The sequence below is a fragment of the Anastrepha ludens genome, chromosome 6, assembly GCF_028408465.1.
Source record: "Anastrepha ludens isolate Willacy chromosome 6, idAnaLude1.1, whole genome shotgun sequence".
Taxonomy (NCBI): Eukaryota; Metazoa; Arthropoda; class Insecta; order Diptera; family Tephritidae; genus Anastrepha; species Anastrepha ludens.
This window is the reverse complement of record NC_071502.1, coordinates 39,667,523-39,679,790: the sequence shown is the minus strand read 5'-3', so window position 1 is coordinate 39,679,790 and position 12,268 is coordinate 39,667,523. Positions and strand designations below refer to the sequence as shown.

Here is a 12,268-nt window from a genome sequence, read left to right as displayed (position 1 = left end):
CCCTCGACATAACTCCTGACAGGATCATCAAAAATGAAAAAAAATCAAAAAAGAAAAGTAAAAATTGGAATTTTGGAATTTTGGAAGACATTTTTCCAAAAAAATTAAAATTTCGGTCAAATTTGCTTGAAATTTTGTTTTGTTTTTAAATACTTCTAATTGAAAAAAAAAACAAAAAATCCTTCGTCCAAGCTCGAGTAAATTGTATATCGAACACCTGTGGAAAATTTCATTAAGATCGGTTTAGTAGCTTTCGAGAGCATTTGGCAACCGACTTTGAAAACGCGGTTCCGAGAAAAACGCGTTTAAGATTTTGAGTAACAATAAAAGTGGCTTTGAGCGCACGCCTTCTAAAGACTGTTTCCCGAAACTGTTATTCGGATCGACTTGAAAATTTAGAATAATATTCCTGAGATGTTGTAGAAATTAATAAGCCAAAAAAAATCGATTTTTTGAACCCACGAAACACATGTAACCCCTTAAGGACGCAAATGTAGAGATATTCGGAGAAGTTGGAATTTCAAATATATATTTTTAAAGAGCATTTTTCATCTGCCCACAAATACGCCATTCATTATATTTTCTTAGGTACAGATATCCCGAATTGTCCTTTGTATACATTGCAACTTCACTTTAAATCCATTTTCAAAACATCATTTGATTATGACGCCACAGGATTGCCACACAAACTTTCGAAAGTTATCATAAAGAGAAACCCCTTTTAGTTAAACGCACTTAAAAGTTTAGGGAGAAAGCCAAACGTTGAGAGGAGCTTTGAAATTCAAAATAGAGGTAAGTGAAACGGAAACATTGAGCTACTTTTAAAAAATAGGGATAAGAAAACTAAACAAACATTCTGGGAAAGAAGTCTCAAAGGATGTCATATTTGCGTGCACTTGTTAACGCCCCTTTGTTTGTCACAAATGAAGCAATACACAAGGACTTAGATATCCCATTTGTAAAGAGTGAAATTCTAAACTTTTCTAACAGATATCTTGCACGGCTGTCAAACCATGTAAATATGAATGCTATATGCTTATTAGACTCAAGTAATGAAACAATACGACTGAAGTGTAATCATATCTTAGACTTGCCATTTCTCTAATTTTGCTGAATTAAATTATTTATTCAACACTAAATAAAAAACAAAATACATAAGTTCCTATATGAAGATAAGCAACTCATTAGTACAATTGAAATTTAATACATTTAAGATCAAATATTAGAACAAATATCGTAATTTTATAAGTAGTTTTGCATTTGTGCAAATACTACCGCTGCTATTAGATTATAAGACCTAATTTGCTGAATATCATTATATTAAGATAGATTGCAAATAAAATACTTACATAAAAAAAAAAAATAAAAAAAATATTTGTAATGAGTTAGATCGTACTATCGGTAAAAGTTGTTTAAGTTTATTTCGAAGGCCTTAAACGTCTTAGAGTACAAAGAAATTTCCACTATACCTTTTCTAATATGAACGAACTAGAAAAAAAAGTAATTTTTTAGGAAGGTGGTCAATTTTGTATGGTACGTATATTCGAGAAAGCTTCACTATAATAATCTTGAAATTTTACTTCAAGAAAACTAAAATTCTAAATGAAACCTAAATGAAAAGTTTTTCCAAATTGGAAAGTCTTTACGCTTGTGTAGTTTTTTGTGCCTTCTGTCAAATTTATTACATTATTTATTTATTTATTTAAAACAGATCGTATCAGCGAAACTTTGTGGCCCTGGGGATTGGTTGTATCGACAATAGTAAAAACAAAGAACTAAACGAACCTCATATTTTTTACAAAAATTTTCACTAAGATAATTTTCTTAGAAATCACCTGATCGAATTATAACAAACAAAATGTAATGACAAAATTCCAAATAAATTGACATTTATTGGTCGTGCATTGCTAAACTCTGTATTATCACTATGTATGTAACATATGTATCAGTTAGCATGGATGGGTATTGTTCTTTTCTTAAGTACCACAGTAGTTTGCACACAGTTGACGCCCCGAGCTACAGACCACTCGGCTACCTGTTTACAAAGAAGATGTCAGCTAAAACTTCTGCTGTCATATACGCTTTCGAATATCTTTCATTGAGTTTCGCGAAAATGCATTGTTAAAATGATCGAACAACAATAGAAAAGGTCAAAGATTTAAGAAGTGATGTAAAAACAAAGTAATTACTGTAGCTCGTAACCTCGCGCTATGACGCTTAGATTTTTTGCATACCGCCAGCGCGCGCATTGTTTTTTAAGTATGTACGTCAGTGTGTTAAGAAAGAGTGCATTGTTTTCTTTTTGTTATGCATGTTTTCAAGAGCATAAAACAAAACCATTAAATATGGGAAATAAGTTTTCTTCGGAAAATTGAATACTTCACTTTACTTAAAACTTAATCCTTTACTTGTCTTAACAGCCGATAAAGATAGTTTTTTTAAGTTTCATAGAAAACAAAATACAAACAATAGGAACTTAGAACAGATTTTGTTTGTTACTGTTGAACAGAATTTCCCACAAAGAAACATGGAATTTCCATTCCACCTGTCATCGGGTGCATTTTATATTTAATATTCTTGGGTATTTTCATCTTTGAGAGAGAGAGAGAGTGAATTTTCAGTTTTTCGAAACCCGTCACTTTATCAGGTGCAAAATATTACAATATGATTTATTTTCCATGCAGTTTTAAATAACTACAGTTACCAGAGTTACCAGCTTTGCATTTGCAACCACAATAAATAAAGATCAAAGACAATCTTCAAATGTGGTTGTTGCATTGAACTTGGAAAATGCTTGTCTTCTTATGGCGAAATATACAGACATATTTTGCTTGCGCCAGACGTGGCACTCCACATAAATTTCTTTTGTATGCTCCAAATGGGAAGGCCAGGCACTTACAACAATTTTGTTTATTATTATTTTAAATTGAATGCGACGCTTTTTTGCGCTTTCGGTTACATCGCAAACCGGTGACGATCAGCTGGAGTGGTTGGTTGGAGACTTTTCTTAAAGGACAATGCACATCGTATTTTATGCAATATTTTCACTATACTTAGGTAATTTACTGTTATTTACAAACCATTGCATTACCATTACCATTACAAACGACCAAAAGGCTTAAAGTTAACTAAGGAAATAAATAACTATAGCGGGTAACTTAAAAAGCGTACGGCAGAAATTTGAAAACTAAAAGTTTAGACCCTTAAAGATTTGAACACCTCTAATTGCTGGACGCATTCCGAAAAGATTTCGCAGATTTTACAATCCGCAGGGAGCTCCATATTTAGACAACACAGTGGAAAACTTTCTAGAGGAAACAAGATAATTGTGTGGGGTTGCAGGATCTAACTGACTGCGCTTTACAAAAAGGCGACGCTCTCTTACAAAATAACAAAGCCAAGACTCGCAATCCCTTCGAATTCGCACACACAGAAATTGAGATAGCAACTGACACAAAAAGAGCAAGCAACTAATAAGCCGCGCTTGAGCCCAAAAGACACAATCAAAGGGTACCGGAATAGTTGTCGCAAACAAACGTTCAATTGTGCGCTCGTTGAGACCAGGTAGGTGAGAAAATGTCCCCTTAAAAAGGTATAAAAGGTGATACAACACAGTCTTTTGAATCAGTTATCGGTTTGAGCTAGTGAGATAAGTATACTTACTATTTGTGTGTCAGAAAATTCTATTTAAAAACTAAAAATATGGACGCGTACCAAAATCCCAGACATGGCAGTTACAACTCTAGCGAAGCAAGCGGCCAAAACGACTCGCCGCATCAGCAGCAAACGCCCACCGAGACATCGGGCATTGGTTGGAAAAAGTCACGTCCTGAAGAGAAAACCAACGCTCTACTCAAATCATTGGAAGCATTTAATGTGTTCGAAACTCCAGATGAACTAAGTCATCGTAAAAAGATTTTGACTAAGCTTAATATGCTTGTGAGGAAGTGGATTAAAAATGTATCAATGGCAAAAAACATGTCCAAAGCAGATGCGAAAAAACTCGGAGGAAAAATTTACACTTTCGGTTCATACCGTTTGGGTGTACATGATAAGGGCGCTAATATTTATGCCCTCTGTGTCGCACCACGCAACATTGAACGCTCGGAGTTTTTTACGTCGTTCTTTGGATTGCTAAAGAAACAGCCAAAAGTAGCCGAATGTCGTTCAGTGGAAAATACCTCTGTACCGGTCATAAAAATGAAGTTTGATGGAGTTGAAATTGATTTGTTATTTGCGCGTCTTTCACCCAAAGAGATACCAGAGGATTTTAGTTTACGTGACGATAATCTACTTAAAGATTCAGATCCTCAATCGGTGCTCAGTTTAAATGACTGTCGAGTGACTGACGAGATAATGGAGCTAGTGCCGAACAGAGAGAATTTTCGCTTAGCGCTGCGGTCGATTAAATTATGGGCAAAGGGTTAGTATGAATGAACTTTTAATAATTTGTTAAGCATAACTTAATTTTTCCCCTTTTTTCTCGTTTCAACTGCAGAGCATGGAATATATTCTAATTCATTCGGCTACTTTGGCTGTATAACTTGGGCAATTTTAGTGGCTCACACATGCCAATTTTATCCAAATGCAACAGCTTCTACGCTAGTCCAGAAATTCTTCAATATGTTCTCGCGCTGGAGATGGCCAGATCCAGTGCTGCTCAAGCGAACTGACATTGTCAATTTACAATCACCGGTAAGTAAAAGCGCGCAAATAATTGAATATTGATAAACAATTTTTAATTTCATTATTCGAATTTTGTTTCATAGGCTTTGTGTTCTCATCTAATGCCAATTATTACGCCCGCATATCCACAGTACAACTCCGCATTTAATGTGTCGGAGGCAACAAAGAAGGTTATAATTAATGAATTGAATAGAGGAATGGCCACCATGAACGTAATTATGTCTGATGGCGCTCCCTGGGATCTACTCTTCGAGGCGCCTAGCTTCTTTTATAGGTAGTTGCAACTAATACAATTGTATAATTGGTGCTGACATCTTAACCAACTTTCGCTTATACATTGCACATCTTTTCTTTTCAGGTATCATCACTTTATTGTGGTTCTGGTTACATCGCAAACCAGTCAAGATCAGCTGCAGTGGTGTGGCTTGGTCCAGTCAAAGATTCGTCTGTTGGTAGATGATGTACAGCATAAACACCACATGTCCTTAGTCCATGCAAATCCTACATGTTTTGAATACAAGAAAGATGACGTCCCCACTCAAAGTAACAGCGGCAAAGAGAATGAGCCGAGCGACAATCCAGCAGTTGATACGGCACCATTCTGTTCGATGCTGTTCATCGGTTTAGAATTCGAATATAAAGAGAAGAACTCCAAAGTGGACCTTACGGGGAGTTTTAAATATTTCGCCGAACGTATTACACAGCATGCGGTACGTTGCGAAAATTGTTTGATACAATTTAAAAATTTGTATTTATTAAAATCCTTTGAAGAGATTTGAAAATGTTTGTTTCTTTGCTTCTTTGTTTTTAGGTAAATAAAAAAATGCTGAGAGATGGGATGAATATTGAAGTGAAACGCATAAAACGAAAATCCCTTTCGCATTATTTGGATATGGACTTCATAAAGAGTCAGGGGAATATTAAGAAATCTATTTCAACCAAGCGTAATGGATTTGCGGCCGATCTGTCAACTGAGAAAGAGGTGGCGACTAAAAAGCGGCGCTTGAGTTGAGACAACATGAAAAACTCTAATTGATTGCATTTGCTTGGACGTAGTAATTACCGAAAAAAGCAGCTCTTCTACCTGTTTGATACTCTATCGTTGACGTGGTATTTGAATACTGATTACAATCCTGAAAGGGAGTTATTATTAACGACGCTAATAAAGGATTTCCAAGAATTATGCAGAAGAAACATTTTATAACATTAATTAGTGCATAAGAATTTATTCAATAAGATTTAAAAACAAATAGGTGACTATGTACGCATGTCTAAAATTAATTTAGATTAAATTATTTACTCCATCACATATCACGCATCGAAATATAAACAATAAAACAACAAATATTGAAGGGACTGAGAGCATAAACAAGTACATTTTTTCTTATTCATAAAATTTCTTATAAGTTTCATTTTTCAGGTTTTGTATTCGTATGTCCCTTCGTATAAATGTCCTTTCTTCGATTTCTAAATTTTCTTTCCCCTTTCCTTGCACTTATTTGTGTGCGTGTTTTTCTTCTTTGGCTTCTTCTTTTAGAAACGTCAATATTTTATTCTCCGCTACTTTGCGTTTTCGAAAAATCGCCCATCGGTGTAACCCAATTATTAAATTTTCCAAAAATACCTTCAAAGTTTTAAGTAACCGACGCTACGGAAACATTTAGAGGAACATCTTTACTCTAATAATTCTAAGCTTTTCGGTCATGAAAGCTATTTGCAATATTTGTCAAAGTTTTTTAAGTTTGCTCTTGAGGGAGATGGGTAAAAGTGGAACCCGATACTGCGGCCTGTAATATCATTCATGGTCTGAAAAATCCAAATATCTCTAATATAGTAACCAGCAATTTTTCTTCGAGAAAACTAAAAGTCTAAATGGAACCTGAATGAAAATATTTCTGAAATTCAAATGTCTTAAACTTTAGAATATAAATTTTAGCTATGCATTTAAAATGTTAAAATGTAAATAAGAATTATCCTCGAAAATCCTCGTAGCTAACTCCTCCCGTGGGCGCCGACTGAGCAATGGGCACCACTGGCTGCATTGCATGAGGTTAGGTTTAACCAGGTCTACCTGATTGCAATGTGGGCAGGTGATGTCTAGCTAAGATCGCTGTATGACCTCTCCTTCCTCTACGCGGTGACTAACTCTATATGTTATCCCAAGATGTGGTCGGGGGGATAATACAAAGATCAATGCTAATGAGGTTCCTGGCGGCTAGAAATAAAACGCTATGGGTTTAAGATCCCTGAAATAAAAACTCTTATGGAGGTAAACGTGGAAAACACACGGGTTAGGATATTAACCCAAACGTCGGTGGGAGAAGAGGGTGCTACCACCGGCGGGCACAGTGAAGACGGAAGCTGTGTCGCCAGAGGCCACACCTGTAGCATATGCAGATGACATAGCCATAGTAATGACTGGTAAATACCTAAACACCGTGAGTGACATAATGATAAAACGAATATGATACTTCTTACTAGAAGGTACAAGACCCCCTATTGGCAACCCCGAATCTAAACGACGTGGAACTAACTCTTAAAACCCACACAAAGTACCTTGGAGTAATTCTGGATAGTAAACTATCATGGAAGCAAAATATATTAGAGAGGAAGAAAAAGGTTAGTAAAGCACTATACGCATGCAAAAAGATGCTGGGAGTTACATGGGGCCTATCTCCTGCTAGAATATATTGGTGCTACTCAGCTATAGTAAAGCCAATATTACTACACGGCGCTCTGGTGTGGTGGACTGCGCTAAGAAGACCGGCATACAAAAAGCCTATGGAAAGTTTTCACCGTCCAGGTGCACTTTGCACAGCAGGTGCATTGAGAACTACTCCAACGGCAGCGCTTGAAAGAATACTCAACTTGTCACCGATTGGTATTGCGGCGAAATGCCTAGCAGCTAAATCCGCCGTAAAACTCAGCGCGACAGGCGAATTGACCTGTAAAACATTCGGTCATAGCTCAATAGGCATTAGTTATAGGGCCCAAACGGACTATTGACTCCGAAATGCAATTGGGTGAAGAAATTCCGAACAACAACAGAAGAAGAGGGATGAAAAAAAGGAATGAAACCTAACCCAAATACTCTTAATATATTTACTGATTGCTCGAAAATGTTAGACGGAGTAGGGGCAGGGATCTACTGCGCAGAGTTAGGCATCAGGCAGCCATTTACGCTTCCTAACCACATTTTCCCAATGTTCGCAATATTTTTGAAGCGCATGCTCGGAGGTCTTTTATAAGGAAGAAAATGCTCAACATCGTATGCAGAAAATGTGTAAAAAATCAACGCGATTTTGGCGCTACTTTTAATTTGCACTTTATTGCACCAGAGTTCAACGGACTAAGAAACTGCATACCCAAATTATTTCTAAAAATTAAAAAGAAAATTTATGTCATTTTTTTTAATTTGCACCCAGTTTGCAACTTGGATTTGTATGGATTTTCTAGGGGAATTAACTACATTTTCGTTAAAGAATTATTGGAGTTAAGTAAAAAAATGAAAATTGTCAATATTTCTCAATAAGTGTCTAGTTTTCTAAGAATTATGATTAAAAAGTTGAAAATCTTAAAACCAATTCTTTGAAATTTATTACATTTTTGTATATTTTTTTTTAAAGTTTGGCTCTTTGATTTATAAGATGTAGGTAATAAATTGAACTACATTTTTATAAACAATTAACGAATGAAAATGATTGCGAATATTATAAAAAGATTAAGTGGTTTAATTGTGGAAGCACCAGTGTATGTAAGGTGACCTGAAAAAAATTTTAAAAGCAAGATATTAAATTGGTTCCGCCTTTACTTTGAAGCTTCACTCGCGCTACTATATACGGCATAGCTCATCATTCAAATGATCGCCTCGGCTTTGTTGTTGTTGTTGTAGCAGCATGAACATTCTCCATACTTACATACGGGGAATGCATTAAAAAATTATTTTTTTAATTCAAACTTTTTTCTGTCTTATAGATACATATTTTTAAGAATAATTTCAGAAATTTTTATTAAAAAAAAATTAAAACTCCTCTATTGTGACGTCATTACCGGTGACCCCTCGACATAACTCCTGACAGGATCATCAAAAATGAAAAAAAATCAAAAAAGAAAAGTAAAAATTGGAATTTTGGAATTTTGGAAGACATTTTTCCAAAAAAATTAAAATTTCGGTCAAATTTGCTTGAAATTTTGTTTTGTTTTTAAATACTTCTAATTGAAAAAAAAAACAAAAAATCCTTCGTCCAAGCACGAGTAAATTGTATATCGAACACCTGTGGAAAATTTCATTAAGATCGGTTTAGTAGCTTTCGAGAGCATTTGGCAACCGACTTTGAAAACGCGGTTCCGAGAAAAACGCGTTTAAGATTTTGAGTAACAATAAAAGTGGCTTTGAGCGCACGCCTTCTAAAGACTGTTTCCCGAAACTGTTATTCGGATCGACTTGAAAATTTAGAATAATATTCCTGAGATGTTGTAGAAATTAATAAGCCAAAAAAAATCGATTTTTTGAACCCACGAAACACATGTAACGCCTTAAGGCCGCAAATGTAGAGATATTCGGAGAAGTTGGAATTTCAAATATATATTTTTAAAGAGCATTTTTCATCTGCCCACAAATACGCCATTCATTATATTTTCTTAGGTACAGATATCCCGAATTATCCTTTGTATACATTGCAACTTCACTTTAAATCCATTTTCAAAACATCATTTGATTATGACGCCACAGGATTGCCACACAAACTTTCGAAAGTTATCATAAAGAGAAACCCCTTTTAGTTAAACGCACTTAAAAGTTTAGGGAGAAAGCCAAACGTTGAGAGGAGCTTTGAAATTCAAAATAGAGGTAAGTGAAACGGAAACATTGAGCTACTTTTAAAAAATAGGGATAAGAAAACTAAACAAACATTCTGGGAAAGAAGTCTCAAAGGATGTCATATTTGCGTGCACTTATTAACGCCCCTTGGTTTGTCACAAATGAAGCAATACACAAGGACTTAGATATCCCATTTGTAAAGAGTGAAATTCTAAACTTTTCTAACAGATATCTTGCACGGCTGTCAAACCATGTAAATACGAATGCTATATGCTTATTAGACTCAAGTAATGAAACAATACGACTGAAGTGTAATCATATCTTAGACTTGCCATTTCTCTAATTTTGCTGAATTAAATTATTTATTCAACACTAAATAAAAAACAAAATACATAAGTTCCTATATGAAGATAAGCAACTCATTAGTACAATTGAAATTTAATACATTTAAGATCAAATATTAGAACAAATATCGTAATTTTATAAGTAGTTTTGCATTTGTGCAAATACTACCGCTGCTATTAGATTATAAGACCTAATTTGCTGAATATCATTATATTAAGATAGATTGCAAATAAAATACTTACATAAAAAAAAAAAAAAAAAAAATATTTGTAATGAGTTAGATCGTACTATCGGTAAAAGTTGTTTAAGTTTATTTCGAAGGCCTTAAACGTCTTAGAGTACAAAGAAATTTCCACTATACCTTTTCTAATATGAACGAACTAGAAAAAAAAGTAATTTTTTAGGAAGGTGGTCAATTTTGTATGGTACGTATATTCGAGAAAGCTTCACTATAATAATCTTGAAATTTTACTTCAAGAAAACTAAAATTCTAAATGAAACCTAAATGAAAAGTTTTTCCAAATTGGAAAGTCTTTACGCTTGTGTAGTTTTTTGTGCCTTCTGTCAAATTTATTACATTATTTATTTATTTAATATATTTAAAACAGATCGTATCAGCGAAACTTTGTGGCCCTGGGGATTGGTTGTATCGACAATAGTAAAAACAAAGAACTAAACGAACCTCATATTTTTTACAAAAATTTTCACTAAGATAATTTTCTTAGAAATCACCTGATCGAATTATAACAAACAAAATGTAATGACAAAATTCCAAATAAATTGACATTTATTGGTCGTGCATTGCTAAACTCTGTATTATCACTATGTATGTAACATATGTATCAGTTAGCATGGATGGATATTGTTCTTTTCTTAAGTACCACAGTAGTTTGCACACAGTTGACGCCCCAAGCTACAGACCACTCGGCTACCTGTTTACAAAGAAGGTGTCAGCTAAAACTTCTGCTGTCATATACGCTTTCGAATATCTTTCATTGAGTTTCGCGAAAATGCATTGTTAAAATGATCGAACAACAATAGAAAAGGTCAAAGATTTAAGAAGTGATGTAAAAACAAAGTAATTACTGTAGCTCGTAACCTCGCGCTATGACGCTTAGATTTTTTGCATACCGACAGCGCGCGCATTGTTTGTAAGTATGTACGTCAGTGTGTTAAGAAAGAGTGCATTGTTTTCTTTTTGTTATGCATGTTTTCAAGAGCATAAAACAAAACCATTAAATATGGGAAATAAGTTTTCTTCGGAAAATTGAATACTTCACTTTACTTAAAACTTAATCCTTTACTTGTCTTAACAGCCGATAAAGATAGTTTTTTTTAAGTTTCATAGAAAACAAAATACAAACAATAGGAACTTAGAACAGATTTTGTTTGTTACTGTTGAACAGAATTTCCCACAAAGAAACATGGAATTTCCATTCCACCTGTCATCTGGTGCATTTTATATTTAATATTCTTGGGTATTTTCATCTTTGAGAGAGAGAGAGAGTGAATTTTCAGTTTTTCGAAACCCGTCACTTTATCAGGTGCAAAATATTACAATATGATTTATTTTCCATGCAGTTTTAAATAACTACAGTTACCAGAGTTACCAGCTTTGCATTTGCAACCACAATAAATAAAGATCAAAGACAATCTTCAAATGTGGTTGTTGCATTGAACTTGGAAAATGCTTGTCTTCTTATGGCGAAATATACAGACATATTTTGCTTGCGCCAGACGTGGCACTCCACATAAATTTCTTTTGTATGCTCCAAATGGGAAGGCCAGGCACTTACAACAATTTTGTTTATTATTATTTTAAATTGAATGCGACGCTTTTTTGCGCTTTCGGTTACATCGCAAACCGGTGACGATCAGCTGGAGTTGTTGGTTGGAGACTTTTCTTAAAGGACAATGCACATCGTATTTTATGCAATATTTTCACTATACTTAGGTAATTTACTGTTATTTACAAACCATTTACCAATTACCATTACCATTACAAACGACCAAAACGCTTAAAGTTAACTAAGGAAATAAATAACTATAGCGGGTAACTTAAAAAGCGTACGGCAGAAATTTGAAAACTAAAAGTTTAGACCCTCAAAGATTTGAACACCTTTAATTGCTGGACGCATTCCGAAAAGATTTCGCAGATTTTACAATCCGCAGGGAGCTCCATATTTAGACAACACAGTGGAAAACTTTCTAGAGGAAACAAGATAATTGTGTGGGGTTGCAGGATCTAACTGACTGCGCTTTACAAAAAGGCGACGCTCTCTTACAAAATAACAAAGCCAAGACTCGCAATCCCTTCGAATTCGCACACACAGAAATTGAGATAGCAACTGACACAAAAAGAGCAAGCAACTAATAAGCCGCGCTTGAGCCCAAAAGACACAAGGTGATACAACACAG

The 12,268-nt window shown here is 34.7% G+C and overlaps 1 protein-coding gene across 1 annotated transcript; it reads left to right on the top strand.

Moving 5' to 3' along the window:
- The first annotated feature begins 3,612 nt into the window (after positions 1–3,612).
- LOC128868056 (poly(A) polymerase type 3-like) lies at positions 3,613–5,719 on the top strand. The gene is made up of 5 exons (XM_054109785.1): positions 3,613–4,423; positions 4,499–4,695; positions 4,770–4,960; positions 5,045–5,396; positions 5,498–5,719. Exons 1-5 carry the CDS (start codon positions 3,703–3,705, stop codon positions 5,696–5,698), a joined length of 1,662 nt encoding a protein of 553 aa, XP_053965760.1. The 5' UTR covers positions 3,613–3,702; the 3' UTR covers positions 5,699–5,719.
- The last annotated feature ends 6,549 nt before the right edge of the window (positions 5,720–12,268 follow it).

Bases quoted from the DNA above. Each gene is read 5' to 3' on its own strand.
- LOC128868056 (XM_054109785.1), top strand. From the start codon at position 3,703: ATGGACGCGTACCAAAATCCCAGACATGGCAGTTACAACTCTAGCGAA. The intron at 4,696-4,769 runs GTAAGTAAAAGC...TTTGTTTCATAG, and splicing joins TTGTCAATTTACAATCACCG to GCTTTGTGTTCTCATCTAAT. The intron at 4,961-5,044 runs GTAGTTGCAACT...TTTTCTTTTCAG, and splicing joins GCGCCTAGCTTCTTTTATAG to GTATCATCACTTTATTGTGG.